Source organism: Melampsora larici-populina (assembly GCF_000204055.1).
Source record: "Melampsora larici-populina 98AG31 unplaced genomic scaffold MELLAscaffold_140, whole genome shotgun sequence".
NCBI lineage: Eukaryota > Fungi > Basidiomycota > Pucciniomycetes > Pucciniales > Melampsoraceae > Melampsora > Melampsora laricis-populina.
In genome coordinates this window covers 1-15645 of record NW_006768904.1, presented here as the reverse complement: position 1 = coordinate 15645, position 15645 = coordinate 1, and the positions used below count along the sequence as shown (strand labels likewise).

The 15645-nt window shown below is 45.7% G+C and overlaps 2 protein-coding genes across 2 annotated transcripts; both read right to left on the bottom strand.

The window, feature by feature from the left end:
* Positions 1–1117: 1117 nt before the first annotated feature.
* Positions 1118–2399, bottom strand: MELLADRAFT_85323 (uncharacterized protein; the record flags this gene model as incomplete). Its single annotated transcript, XM_007419184.1, has 5 exons — positions 1118–1148; positions 1544–1593; positions 1674–1699; positions 1987–2082; positions 2315–2399. The coding sequence occupies 5 exons, from the start codon at positions 2397–2399 to the stop codon at positions 1118–1120; spliced, it is 288 nt and encodes a 95-aa protein (XP_007419246.1).
* Positions 2400–10414: 8015 nt separating this feature from the next.
* On the bottom strand, positions 10415–12550 carry MELLADRAFT_69964 (uncharacterized protein; the record flags this gene model as incomplete). Its single annotated transcript, XM_007419183.1, has 5 exons — positions 10415–10461; positions 11072–11465; positions 11524–11778; positions 11839–11873; positions 12058–12550. The coding sequence occupies 5 exons, from the start codon at positions 12548–12550 to the stop codon at positions 10415–10417; spliced, it is 1224 nt and encodes a 407-aa protein (XP_007419245.1).
* Positions 12551–15645: the final 3095 nt, after the last annotated feature.

Sequence of the window (15645 nt, the reverse complement as noted above, 5' to 3'; positions counted from 1 at the left end):
ACAACCCAGGTATATGGCTCCTCGCCATATTCGATTGGAAGAAGGCTTACCGCCAAATCCCAACCGACCCAGACCAATGGCCTTATTTGATTTTAAAAGACTTCGATGGGGGATTGTGGGTAGACACCAGAGTTGCGTTTGGAGGTGTTGCCGGGTGTGGAATCTTCGGACGGCCGGCAGATGCCTGGAAGGACCTGATCGAAATCCAACTACGAATACCCAAAATCTTCCGTTGGGTCGACGACAACATGCTATTAAAAAGACCCGATTCAAGAGTGTCAATGAAAGATGTTGTAAAGATCAGCAATAGACTAGGGGTAAAAACAACTGAGACGAAGTACCACGAGTTTGCGTATGAGCAGAAATACGTGGGCTTTATATGGAACGGGAAATCGCACACAGTTAGGCTACCTCAAGCAAAACTAGATCAGAGGAGAGAAGAAACGAGGCAAATACTGACCACGATGGAAAAAATATCTTACAAACAGTTCGAGGGTTTAGTAGGGTGTTTATGCCACACAATCCTGATTCTCCCGCACATGAAGGCTTATATGAGGTCTATGCACCACTGCAAGAAGGTTTGGGGCAATCAGTGGATAAGAAGAGACCTCCCGGAAGAAGTGAGGGAAGATTTAGAGCACTGGAACTACACCTTAAGCAACTTCGATAACTTGAGAATTCTGCCCGAAAAGAAACCAGTGGAAGTAGAGTGGTACGGTGACGCATCTACCTCATTCGGTCTAGGGGTGAAGATCGGATCGTCCTGGGCCATGTTTCGCCTACGAACAGGGTGGCAAACAAAGTACCTGAAACACGAAGAGCAGGAAAGAAAGATTGCGTGGGCCGAAACGGTAATTATCAGATTAGGCCTCTTGATGTTACGAAAAAAGTACGAGACGGAAGGAAAGCGGTTTATAGTACACACCGACAACACAACAACAGAAGGAGTTGTCAGAAATAGGAAGTCGAAAGACAAAACCGTGAACAAAGAGTGGAAAGAAATTCAACACTTACTAACCGACTTCCAGTGCGACATAAAGGAAGAAAGAGTAACATCAGAAGCAAACCCAGCAGACGCGATTTCAAGAGGAGACACATCGGAGGAACGGCTCGGCAATCAGCTTAGGATAGCCATCCCCGAGGACTTACTTGGCCTGATAGTACAAGAGTTCGGCAAAGATGGAAAGGTCTCAAAGTAACCCAAAACATCCGAAACCAAAAAACCCCCCGAACCTAGACGAGCTGAAGACCGGACCAGACGGAATAAAGAGAGTATCGGATGAACGTCTAGTTGAACACATAACAGGTGGAAGTTGGGTTGAAGACACGATGAAGTTGTACAACTCAGGAATCAAGAAATATGTAAAGTTTAATGAGCAAAAAGGCAGAAGGAGAAACCAATGCTTACCAGCGTCGAAAAAGTTGGTTTATGAGTTCATATTGTGGGCGAGCGAAAGAAAGAACCCAGAAGAGACGACGACCGAAGCAGTGAAGTCAGAGACTATAAGGAAGTATCTAGTCGGGTTGAAAGCGTGGCACAAACTGCACCAATGCGACTTCCCCGACGTGGATGAAGAGTTTACGAAGCTGATACTGAAAGCGTCCAAAAAGTACGAAGAAGAGAAGAAGAAGGCAGTATCAAGTCAACCTCTGGTAGTAGGAGAACGACGAACCAATGAGAAGGAGCCAGTACTGGTATCTCACCTGCAACAAGTAGTGGAAGAGTTGGAGAACAAAGGAAACAAAGCAGTGGCAATCATGGCGGTGTGTTTAGTAGCCTTTTGGGGGCTAGCACGGTTAGGTGAGCTGGTGTCGGATAAGCCAGCAAAAAGGATACCGGTGTTGAACGATCTGGCATTGGAAGAAGAAACGGGTCATCTAGAGTTAGCTATACATGAAGCTAAAACAGCAAAGTCTAACGAAGTTCAATATTTAAAATTAAGGAAGCAATACCTTGCTAGACCCAGTAACTGCCTTGGAACGTACGGTGAAGATGAACAGGGTAAAGAAGTCGGATCCGTTGTTTTTGTATACAAGAGATGGAGAAAGGTGGTTGCTGTCCAAGTCGGAAGTGATGAAGTGCTTGAGCGAAATATGGAAAAAGAAAGGAACAGAAGGCCCAACGGGACACTCCTTCCTGGTAGGAGGAGCATCACTGCTATACTTCCACGGATCGTCGATAGAGGTCATTAAGAAACAAGGACGCTGGATAGGAACCTCATACAAGAGGTACCTGAAAGAGTATTCCGAAAGAGAGAAGGAAGAGACAGCGGTTGTGCTAAATGAACTGAGGAAATCATAAGAGTAATTCAACAATGACCCGCATGAATGGATGTGTCCGAACAATCTCCGCGAGAGAGGCGTTCGGAGAGATATCTACAATTGAGTGCGTAAACCATACACCAAGCTGTACGAAGTACAAATGCTAAATTGAGGTTTGCATGGTAAAAGAGAGATCGGGGGTACACCGAATTCAGAGGAAGGGGTGCTGGTCAGGGCTCTGAACACGTTGCCCAGAGAGAGGGGTCTGACAGCTCCTATCCTCTGCATCCGGATGGATCCCCCCTCAGGCCTCTCATCCTTGGCTGGATTACTCAAGGCGTACGGTAGCCCTTGAGGGTCTAGTTGAGACCACGAGAGAGGCCCCGAGGGGCCCCCCCAACCCACTCGTAGCCCCTCCTAGACTAAACGAATAAGCCTAGAAGGGACAGCAAGTGGAGGGATCTTAGTAGAGGTCCAAGACTGCGGTCCCAAACCTTGCAAGGAGCATTATGCTCAAATGCGCCAACACTCCAACTGAGGAGTAGACAATGTATGATTCTGATGTGGCATACAACATCCTTCTCATCCTAATCAAATTCAAAGACTGAAAGGTGATTTACATAATAAGATAATATTGGGAGTCGTGTTGATTGATAGTCTATAGATCAAGATTTAGTAATTTGCAGATTGAGGTTGAACTTGAGGTATAGAGTGATTTGTAGCAACACCACCACCGCTCCGCTATAATCGCTGTTTTTACGAGCGGAGCGGTTTTGCGCTAAGACAAAACAACTAATCGCTACGCTATAAAGGTGGGGTCGCTATGACCATCCAGAGCGGGGCGGCTATTGCGGACCGCTCCGCTCCGCTATAGGGAAATATCAGAGGTCATATCACAAAAAAGCGCAGACAAGGGGATATTTGCGCAGTCAAAGGCCGTTTTAAATCGGTTTTGATTACAAAATGGACCTAACAGTGTATCAAAGGTCTCACTGAGCAGAGTGGGGAAGGGTGAGGATATCCGAAAAGAAAAGAACAATTTTGTCAAAATAAACGAGCATGTTTGAGCCTTATACAATTATGTAGAGGCAGAGTTTGAAGGTGAGAAAGAAGACATAAGTAAAGACAGACTTGGGTGAGAATTTGAGAACAAAAAAGAAAACAAAAACGATTTCGATAGTAGAGCCCTAAAGCTACTTCTTAGCCTTCTTTTGCTGAGTTTCATAAGCCTTCACGTATGCCCAAGCATCGGCATATATGCCAGAGAGTGTGATGCCACTCTTCAACCATTCACAAACCCCAACAAGCTTTGCAATCATTTTTGCTGTCAAAGATGCCCGGCTGGGTACTGCAATATCCGATGCAGGTGAGAAGGTTCTCTCACATGGGCACGATGTGCACGACAACGCGAGATAGTCACAAGCCATTGATGCGAGGACTGGAAAATCGTTTTCATGCTCCTATGAATAGCAAAGGAAACCTTCAGAGAAATGTCAAAAGTAATCAAGTTAAAGAAAAAAGCTCACCTTCCACCAATCGAGCTCGTTCTGACCAGTGACCGTCAAGTGAGCACCCTCAATGTACTCTGCATATTCTTCTCTACGTTTATCAGCGGCGGACTGAGATGATGTGTTCTTGGTAAAGAAATCGTACTCGAAACAGTTTGGAAGAGGCGAGGGAGGAGGAGATGGTGACTTGGAGGGAGGATTGTCAACAGGATCATCGGGCCATTGATCTAATGCTTCTTCAAAAGCAGCTCTGAAAAGGCTTTTGGCTCGGGCAGAATCGTCAGGGTAATTGAGATCGAAGAATCGTAGTCGGAATCGAGGATTCAGGATGGTTGATAAGACAACTGCGTCGCAAGCAGCTGCCTCAGCTTGATATCCCTCAAGCTTATTGCACATGATACTGAGCATTGACTTCAACTCCAAGTCATCCAACTCATTCTGCAACTTGTCGACCTCGGAGATGATGCGCGAATACTCGGCAAGCAAAACACACCCAGTTGTCGAATTGCCTTCCATTCTTTTAGTGGTATGCAGAAAAATCTACAAACACATAGGGAGAGTAAGTAAAAGAAGGATTATTAGTTACAAACCTGTAGAACTTTGACCAAAAGCTCGATTGAATCCCATTCATCAGCTGATATGAAAAGGCTTTGATAGTAACATATCTTTTGATCACTGAGCAGGATCGCATCCACGACCTACAGTAGTTCAGATTGAGAGAACTAAGTCAATTAAGGGAAATTGAAGAGATAAGAAGGGACTTACATCACGAGCATCACTCAATCGTTTGAGATAATCACAATCAACATTCCAACAAACACCCCAACCAGCAATTGGCAAGCGCCCTTTGTAGTCCATCTGTTTGGCCTTAGCAAGAAACTCCTGACGTCTTGCAGAGCTTCGGGTGCATAGTGAGTTAAATTTTTTTACCTATGATACACAATGACAAGTCAGTAATGATTTATTTGGAAATACAGATGAAGAAAACAAAAGGATGAGATAGCAGGATATGAGATAAAGAATATACCTTGCGAACAGCCTGGGCTACATTGCTCAGACAATGGTCTTCCTTGTCATCGTCATCACACCCACAATCAGATAGATTGTCATCTAACAAACATCCTACTCTTTCACCTTGAGTTGAATCGATGCCGTCCAAGTCATCTTCAGAATCATCGAAGCCAAGATCATCTTCACCATCATTGAGCGTTAAAGTCGGGGTGGGTAAGACAACACCAGGTTGTGTAGTCGGCTTGATGTGACCGGCGCGGACTCCGAGCGATTTGAGGCCAGCCTTGACTACAAGCCCAATCTTATGGGTGTAGCACTTGACCTGATTGACGGTTGAGTCCCAATCGACCGGGTCATCAGCTTCTCGGAACATTTCCGATAACTCGTGAGCCATTGTGTTGTTTGAACTGCAGGAATCTGTCGTCTGAGCTAGCATGTAACAAGATATAGCATGTTAGCTACAGATGAAAGAAGAAAAAGAAATATAGAAATAGAAATAGAAGACTTATCTTTTTATGTAGCCCATTAGATATTAAGAACCTTCCAACAGGATGAGCCAGGAGCCGACCGGCATGATGCCAGGATACCAACTTCAGGGTCAAGTGTTGCATTTGAAGCCTCCAGTCATTGTCAATATAGGTAGCTGAGACACCGATAAATGCCTTACGACGACCTTTGGTTGTCCATACATCGTATATCAAACCGAACTTGCCCTTGTTTGACTATAACAGGAAAATGAAGAAGTTATTGATTATGTTAGCTGGCAAGTTGATAATTAAAGAGAAGATGATCATATAAACTGAAAAGACATACCTTGATTGCATCAATCACTGAAGAGGAAAGATGCTTGTAAATACCCTTGGCGGTCTCAGATGCCCAGGTGGTTCCTCGCACGTTAGCCGATCAATTGGTCAACTTAAAGGCCGCTCTGAGTGGTCCAATTGTCGAGTGTGGGTCAGGGGCTCTTACTGGGCAGGAAGATGGGTTTATGTCCCATCTTCTAAGTACCTAAGCCTGGTTATTATTAAAGATGAACTGGTGAGAAAGGCCTCAGTTCCGTGTAATCTTTATAACCACGGCAATATAGAAAGGTAAAACTAATACATAGTTGGAAACTAACTACAGATTGGTGGTGTGGGGGTAGCCTCCTGAGGGTAGAAGGAGTACAAATGAAGTATTTATCTCCTAATACTGAACTCAGGAGGCAAGAACAAAGAATTCACGAGAGATGGGCTTCTCTCCCCAATATCTCGCGGGGGGAGAGCTGTGAGCCTAGTGAAGCCCCATCCCTCGAACCTCCGCGACTTAAGTCTGCAGGGAGGAATTCATGAGTTGCTGAAGTACCCTAAACACCATCTGATTATTATTTGAAAAACGAGCTGGAAATGGACAACAAGGTGATTGAGAAAGATGTCTACAGAGGGAGAGTACAACTTTCTGCGGCGTCCAGGATGGACGTTGCAACCGCCCCCTATGCCAAGGTAATAGTAGGGCGAATGGGGACTGGAGGGATACCCGGTCACTTATGCCGATGTCTTCAGACGGCGAAGAATTGTCTTTGTCTTTCTCAAGTCTCGTGGGGAAAACTTTCTGAGATAGATCTTGTAGGCATCAGAGGCCCAGCGTCCGCTCCTTTTGACTTTGTCTCGAGATGCCCCCAAATTCCAACGGAGGGAGGCCCCCCCAATCCTAAATGAATGTCCATGCAACATTTGCTTGGACTTGGGGCGGTGGGCGTTCCAGATGCCTCTAAACCTTCTAATCGCAGTGGTCTTGTTCAGTCTCGCTTTCTTTCCGTTTTTGACAAAGCTAAAGACGTAATCGGTCGGCTTGCGCGGGCGTAGGTTGTATAGGGCCTTAAGAGCTGTGACTGGGTCTAGACTGAAAGTCTGGCGTTCCAGGTGGATTTGCTGGAGTTCCCCAGGCTGGGCTGTTTTAGCTTCATGCAAGTTGATGACGACGTCAGATCCGTCAGAGGCCCATTCGAGATCTTGCCAGCGGGGCACCGATTTTCTCGAGTCGTCCGAGACTAGCTCGCCTAGTCGTGAGGTGCCCCAGAAGGCACAGAGGGCCAGCGTGAGAAGAACCAGGTCTTCCTCTTCATGAATCGAAAGATTCTCTTTCAAGGTGAGTAGATCTGAAACAAGGACTGGGGGTCGTTTCTTGTCTAATTCGTCGAATTTAGCCTCTATTTTCCTCGTGGCTCGGAGGAGGGACTTGATGTGAGGATCTACTTCGACTGGATAGAAGGCTCCGTGAAAAGTGTGCCAGGCTTTAATGCCTGCCAGGTAAGATTTGAGAGTTGGGGATTTGACGGACTCGTCATGGGCTATCCATCGGTCGTCTTTGACGGACGCCCAGACAATAAATTCTTTTAGAATTTTAGGTGGAATGGGTAGCAGAATCAAGGGGTCTATCTCGATTATTTTCGCGAATTTTAAAAGTTTTAGAATCCCAGAGTTGTAGGATTTTAGAGTTCCTCGTTCCCAGGCTCCGTTTAGTAGGTGAAGTTGCACCGGGCTTTCGTCGACGTAATCATGTCCGTAAGTGTCCGATCTGAACGCCTTGAATTGAACAAATTTTGAGGTATCATTTTGAGTGGGAGGAGAAATCATTTCTTTCAGGCTGGAATAGCCCGCTATACGGTAAGCGTTTCCACTCATTGTGAGGACGTTGGCGGGAGTGAGATTTGAGAAAGAAAAGGAGCCAGGTCTGACGGGATAGATATATTCACTTCATGACTCCAAAGAAGGGAACCGAAGATCCCTCTCGACAGGTCGTCAGCCAGGTTTCCTTTCGAGGTTACTCGCTGAGCCACTATGTCGCAGGACAAGAGGGTCAGAAGCTTCTGAATACGCTTCCATTCCGTGTTGACTGTGTCATCCCTGGATTTCCGCTTCTTGACGGCTGCCTGTGACGTTGTATTGTCAGTTAAAACTATGAAACGTTTGCCTATTGCGCCAGGGAAAGTAGGAGTAAGCTGCATTAAGATTGAATGGTGCTCTAGTGCAGAAGACCTACCAGCCACGGGTTTGACCTTCGCTAAGACCAAGAGGCCAAGGCAAATCGTCACCGTTTCAGCCCATGCAATTGGCCTTTTCCCTTCAGTCGCATTCAGGGTCCTCCAATCATCCACCAACTTAAAGGCTGCCCAGTTGTCTCCGATCAGGACCCCTATTCCCGTGTTCGAGGCGTCCCCTACCCAGCCGACGTCCGTCGGGGTTTTCAAGGGAATTAGAGGGCGAGAGTTGAAATTGCTCAAACACGTGTTCCATTCCAACAAGTCAGGCAACACGTAGTCCGGAACGTATCTCAATGCAGATTTGTTTTGCCACGATTTCATCCATTTGTAGAAAGACCGGGTGTAACATTTCATATGAGGGACTATGTATGACGTGTGAATCAACCTTCCCACAAAGCTCTCAACATCTTTGAAGGACCACATCGAATCTTTTTGTAGGAAATTGATTATTTGTTGTCTTCTTTCTTTCAATTTTTCTTCTGGGAGTCGCACAGTGTGCTCTGAGCCGTTCCAAATGAACCCTACGTATTTCTGTTCGGTAGAGAAATCAAAGTTCTTGACTGGGTTAGTTAATACCCCTAAACTGTTGCTGAGACTTGTCACATCCTCTAAAGAGACCTTGTCTCCGGGTCGACGGAACAGGAGATTGTCGTCGACCCATCTAAAGATCTTCCAAACTTTCAGCAGGCATTCGATCACTTTCTTCCACACGTGAGCAGGTGCCCCGAAGACGCCGCAACTTGCCACTCCGCCAAAGCCAACTGCGAGATCTATCCAAATTCTCCCCTTGAAGTCTTTGATACATAAAAATCTCCTTTGGCAAGGGTGGACCGGGAGCTGTCTGTAAGCCTTCCTCCAATCAAATATCGCCATCTCCCAGTCCCCAGGGTTTTGGCATAAAAACTGGGCCACGGTTTCGAAGTCGTCCCAGTACGTGTCAAAATTCCTTTTGTCGACAAAGGAGTTGACTGAAGGGATTAATTGGTCATTCTTTGGATATGAGAGATCATTAATCAATCGTAATGTTCCATCTCCATTGATGGTGCTGCCCATCGGGTTGGAGCGAAAGAATCCCAAATGGAAGTAGACTTGATCGTGTGTATATGGGCCTGCAAGTCTTCCTGCTGCCGCTTCGCTGTTTATCGTCCGTTCTATTTGGTCCTTCGCGTCTAGAGCTGATTGGTGGTTCTCAGGCGTGTACCAGGGCATCCCTGCTATCTCGTGCTGTGGGATTCCCAAACAAAAACCCTGCTGAAACCCATTTACAATGTACTTTCATTAGGTTTGCCCATTGGTGAACGTTCATTTTGCTAGAAACTCCACAAGGCCAAGGATTCTCGACATCAAAGATGAACAAAGTCCTTTCCCACAAAGGCAAAGGGTCGTCCCGTTTCTTCCTGTCCTCCTCTAGATTTGCTAGAGAAACATTCCCTTGAGATTCGTACTCATTTTCTGATTCTGAGTCACACAAGTATTCGTCGTCTTCCCTAAGGAATTCGTATGTTGTCACTGATTTGTCTATGACATGACTTCTCCGGATTTTTTGTTCCGATTTTCTTTGTCAAAGAACAACAACATAACGACATAAAATTGCAAGAAGGAACCAATCCCAAACATCAAGCTCTATACACAAACGGGAGAACAAAAACAAGTAGGTAGGCATACCGCGATACTGTTTTCTCCCCTACATCTGCTAAAGTTCGAACAAGGTCTGGTCGTAAAGGAGATGTACTAAAGATTTGAATGAAAAAGATTTTTTTTTAAAAAGGAAAACAAATCAGAAATCTGGCTGCTATGCGCTTGCACTGTAACTCATGGCTATGAACGGCTTTGAATGTTACAAGAAGTGGAGCTCTGGGCGGAGTCGCTCTATTTAATGGAGGAAGGATGTAGAATTCGGGTGTAGGACAGGTTGAACTTGTAGGCAAGCTTGAACAGGGGTTGAATCCTTACCTGTTCGTCATCGCGGCGTTGTCTTTTGCTACTTCCCCCGGTTGTTTCCACGGTTTCTTCCCTTTATAGTTACTATTCGCCTGAACAATGCTTCCTGTTCCTGAAGGGTGGCTATTTTCCAGTGCCATTCACCGTGTAAATATCCGTGTAGCACGTCGACGCGCACACACGAAAGACTTTCCGTGGACCCTGTAACGACCCATCAAAGAGGTTCCACGACAAGTACATCTTCCCCTTATCACCTGGGAGGTTGAAAGTCAGTTGGCCCCCACTGACAACAAAGGATTCTGCAAATCCTTTAAACAAATCACAAAGCACAAAGGGTGCTCAGCAAAAATCTCAGTCTCAATCCGACCAAAAGACTTTGAGATTTATTTCAAAACTCTCCGTGTGTGCACGTCGAGGTGCTACACGGATATTTACATGGTGATTCCTATTCCACTCCCAGAGGCTGAAGGCTTCAGGAAAGATTTCAGCAAATTAGTATTAGTGACGTCTCATCTGTCTCAACACCTCAAGAAGTAAATAGGTGTGGGTAATTTTACCTGGTGAGTGAATTGATTGGAAGTTCGGTTAGGTGTGTAAGTCTGATTGTTGACCCACGGAACAAAAGTTTGACCCTCGTTGTTAGGAGCCTGTGATTTGTTTGCGTTCCGCCTCAATCTTCCACCCCTCTTGCCTTGTTGGGAGGAGTTTTGGGGAGAACTGGAGTGTTGAGTAACAGGTGTCTGCTGTGGTCCAGGTACACTCGTTGCCTGAGTGTTGGGAACCGTGTTATGCACCGACGGTCTTCCAGATGAGAAATCGAAGCCGAACTTCATGTTCCCTGGTGCGTAAGGGTTATCCTCAAAGCGAAGGTCGCCTGCAACTTCTGCTTCCCATCTAGCCGCGTCTTCAATATCTGGTTGAAGGCCTTCGGGAAGCAACACCTTGTCCTTTTTCGCCTTCTTACCCTTACCTCTCTTCTTCACTATTCTTCTGCGTCTGAAGATGACCGTTCTCACGAGAAGGTGATAGCAAAGTCCTACCATCCAGCATTTGTACTTCCGTTTCAGATTAATCACGATCTCCTTGTGTTTCTCGATATAGTCGGCATAAGGGGCTAGATTGTAAATCTCTCTAGCGTATCGTGCTTCTAAGTCGCACATCTCCATGAAGTCTCCAAGGTTGATTTGTCTCTCTAATTGGACTTCTGGAGCAGGCATCGAGGAGCTGCCTGGCTGGGGTTGTAATCGAGACGTAACGGTGTGCCAGTAGTTGATTGACGACCTTTTGAATACTGTCAGGGGAACGTAAGCTCGCAGGCGACGGAAACCTTTGTCCCACTTAATCGGGAGGTCCAGTAGGTCTGCTGCTTTAAGTGTCTTGGTCTCAAAGCTGATTTCGGGATCGTCGTATGAAGACGAGTCACCGGAGTCGCTGCTAGTATCGTTATCCAAAGAAGAAGAGTCGGAAGAATCCTTTGATTTTGGCTTAGACTTTACCAAGGAATCGGAAGAACTAGAGGAACCCGAGTCATCAGAGGGAAACTCGATGGTAGTTGACTCTCTCTCCTTTCCTTTAATTTGCTTCTTCCCCTTTTTGTTGGGGGGCTGGATTTCGGCCAAAGACGGTGGTTCTGAAACCAATTTCTTCTCCTTTCGTTTTAGGTTGGCTTTGTGCTTCGTGGGCTTACCCCCCAAAGGTTGTTTGTGCGTCAGGTGATTTAGCTGTGGAGGGTTTTGCAGGACGTGTAGCCCCCGCCGGTCCTCTCGAACCAGATGCCACCGGAGGTAGCGAAGAGGGAGGACGGCTTTGCTGGACGGGAGGGAGAGGAGGGTTTTGGCCCCATTTCTTGTTGAGCTCCGCCGACAGTTTCTTCACTTGTTTCGCCGTTCCCGTCTCAATCGCGGAGACTAAGGCGTTGACGAGTTCTTGCTTCTGTGCTTTTTCTTCTTTCGTATAAGAATTGAAGCGAACTGGTCGAGCAAAAAAGGAGCGACGAAAGTCAGCCTCGTTGCCCCCGTCATGTGTCAGGTAAATCTACATGGGTTTAGCAATATCAAGGTAGGCCTAGGCCATTGGCGCTATCAGCAGCCACACGTCCACTTCTACGAAGTGCTTGGACAGACGGAGCGCTAAGAAGCAGCCATATCACGCAGAGAAAACTCGAATGCCGTAAAAAACGCTTATGGTATCACAGCGCATTGAGCAGCTTTCTGGCCTTGTAGGCTACGCTCCTGCAGCCTATAACAAAAGGCGCTCTTCCACAATGTGACCCGAGTAAAAGAGGGGGGGGGTACAAACTGTTTCTAAACTAACCTTTGTCTTTCTTTATTAAGACTTCGCTTCCACTCTTGCTTCCCGAGGAGGAGTCCGATGAAGGGGATTGATTCCCCGCTGTTGGTTTAGCAATCGGTTTCGTCATGACTAGTTTCAGGCGTCTCGAGTTGCTAGCGCTGCCTTTCCCCTTGGTAACTGGGTGGTTCGTCGCTTCCTTGTCGCGTATCTCCTCTCCTCCAGCCTGTTCTTGTGAAGTGGTCTCATTCTGGTTCGGGAGTGCAGCCGATAACGTTAATTCTGGAGCTGAACTTGACGTTGGTCCTGGAACTGAATTTGACATGTCGATCGACTGTACAGGAGATATTTCTCTGGATCTTGATGCCGCTCTTTTGGCTCTGGCCGACGCTTGTTCGTTGGTCTTCTTACTTGTCTGGTGTGATTCCGTGTTGGATCTTGAAGAGGCCGTTTTTGACGGTACCCGCTCGATGGAGGTTTTCAAATTAACTCTGTTCAGTGTGGATTGCTTCTTCATAAACCGAAACCGTTCTCGTGGAAGAAGATTTATAGAATATAATTGATTTTGGAACAAGTATCTATTTTTAAACGACGACGGATATGTAACCAAATAGTATACTATATGAATGTACTTCGAAACTAGTAGACCCTTATGTTTGTAGAATAAAAACTGAAAAAACTTTCTCTTCGATTCTAGAGCTAAAAGCTATAAAAGATGGGAATCGAGAGAAAGGAAGAGCCAGAGAATTCGGCTGGTGGAGGACAAGAGGGAAAGAGGAGAACATGAGCAGCCTAGATGAGAGAGGTTGTTACTTGTACGTCCTCTTTCTTAGACGGTGTCCTGAAATGTAAACCAGCGTGGCTGGATTGGTCAGGACCCTAACGTCCGCCTGGGCCGAATCAACCGCCCCGCCCTCAAAATTGGACTTTGGCATACCGTCGCGCGCTTGGGGGTATACCAACAATGGATCGTTGAATTGAGCAAACGGTAGGCCATGTCGAAGGATCCAAATGACAAGAACCGCGTTGAGTAAATCTACACTGAAGGAAGATTGTGATAAGAAAGAGTCGAGAGTGGACTTGGGGTTGGTAGTGGCGACTCGAACAATGTCATCTTGCTGCTGCTTCCAGCTTCGAGGGAGATCATGACCATCTCGGATGGCAAGGTGTCAATTTGGGCACGCAGGTCGATCCTTCGATCCGTCTCGATGTCGGTACAGGTTGTAGTAACTACGGCAACCACGGAAACAGTACGCACGACAGTACTTACACCGATATTGACGAGGATCATTCCCAGTCTGATAGATTGATCCAGATGATCAGCCTAACACTGGAGATAAGATTAAAAATGAAAATTGAGATAACTAACCTCTCCTTTCAGATGAATTGGGGGTTCGTAGTGACACAACAGTTTTGAAACTCGTCCTAGGTGAGCACGTCGGACTCCGGGTGCCTCAACAACTTCGATGTCAGAGTCTTGATGAACATCCAGACCGTCAGGGACATCGTAGTCCTAGCAAAAGGAAGACGGGATTATAAATAAAGAGATGAAGATAAAGAGAAATATTTGATTTAAAGGAAGATAAAAGGGAGATGAGGCTACATACCTGAAGCACAGTCGTGGTAAACTTTTTCTTCTTCTTCACAGGGGCTGAAAGAGGTTGCGAAGAATTTGAAACATTGCGAGAGATAGAACCTTTGCGTTTACCTTTTCCAGGCAAACGCTTCTTGCTGGTAAGTTTGGTAATTTTTTTCTTCGGTCGAACTGGAGATGGATCAGAGCCGGGTGAACCTGATGCAACAGATTGATCATCCTCGGTTACATAGGCTTCCTCTTCATCAATACCACTTGGATGATCACCATCATCACTAGGAAGTTGGAGGGAGCGTCGCGAGTCGGGCGACTGCATTACAAATCCAGGGCGAGGCTGTACTGGGCTACGTGGTCGAAGTGATCGAGCAGAGGTTGTAGAAGATGTAACGGTGGTATCTGGAGGTGCAAGTTGAAGAGTAGTTTGGGTATAAGTTCTAGAATCGGGAACAGATGGAGACATGATGAGATCGATTCGAGTATTTTTTTAAAAGTTGTCTATTTTTGTAAGGAAATAAGGAAGATTATTAAGGATAAGTGATATAGTAAATGAACGTGGAAACTGAAGATACGATGATGGATAATCGATGGAGAAAAACAAACTACTTACCTTCAAGTCCAGGTCTTTTTATAGGTGGGGCCGATGGATCCAATTGACTTGGAAACAGTAGAAACATTAGCATCTTTGGAAGATGCTCCTAGTTTCCAACGATGAGGTGATGTTGATTAGTTTATTTGAGTACTGGAGAGATAGCAATGAGGTGATGTTGGTATATAGTCGAATTGGGTATTCAAGAGAGGGTGGGAGGGCATGTTAAGGATAGGGGAAGAGATGGTTGTCGGGCTTGATGGCCCGTGGGGTGTGTGATCTAGTTACTTGTATCAAGCTAAACAACCCGCTCTCTGCCACTCTCTGCCGCTCTGTGGCGCCCTGTCGCTAAGCGCTCCGGGCCGCTGTGACGGGTCATAGCACAGCGGTTTATCGCTATACAGGGCGGTTCACTAAATCGCTATGTTGCATCGGGTTTCACCCTAGCTATAGCAATGCGTGAAACACGCTATATGCAAAAAGAGGTAGCGCGGGCGGGGCGTGCGCTCTGCTACCGCTCCGCTCCCGCTGTCGCGGGCAGAGCGGCGATGGCGTTGTTTGTAGGCTATGATTGGTTTCAATCAACTGCAATGAGCTCTTGATCATGAAAACAAAAGGTGGAGTATTCAGTTTTCTTGACAGAAGATAGGCATAAACCAAACTTGAATAACATACCCTTGGTTGATTTGGATCAGTGACATGCAATTTATAATTTGTAAACAAAGTAAAGATTGTGATAACCTTTCAGATTTGTTTGTGACTCTGTTCCGATTGGACTGTTCAAGGAAAGAATTAAGTATGATTGTTATTATCTCTTCAATCATTGTAGTAACTTTACCGCCATAAGCGGTAAACAGTATGCAAAAGAGGAAAACCTATAAGTAAAGGGGCTAGAGTTGCCTAAAGGCTGCTCTTTCTAATAAGATGAAAAAAAGTAATATAACTAAAGAATGTATGCTGCTAAAGCCTCAACTACTCTGATGGTAATAGGCTCCCAATAAAAAAAATAACTCTCAACACCAATTAGGTGTTATTCCAGACTTGATTTCAACGGACTACGGACTTATGTTAAAAAAAGAAATATTACGCTACATAAAATTAAATATCTCCCCTTTGTAAGGGGGGCGGATCTTAGAGTGACCAAGGACTGCTAAAGTAAATTCAACAAATACAACTCTAGCTCTATCAGTGATGAGGAAAAAAAAGAAAACAAATTCTGGGCCGAAAGGACCCTCTATATATACTCAGGCCGCGTTTACTTACGTCATAGATTAAATTGAGTCAGAATCTTCAAAACCCAATGACAACCATTGGTGAAGCATCTTGAACATTGATACTTTGAAATTTGGATTTATTGATGGATTCTACAAGTTCTGTTCACTTCTGCTAATGAATGTCACACTACACCAAAGTACATCTTTTTCTGGTACGG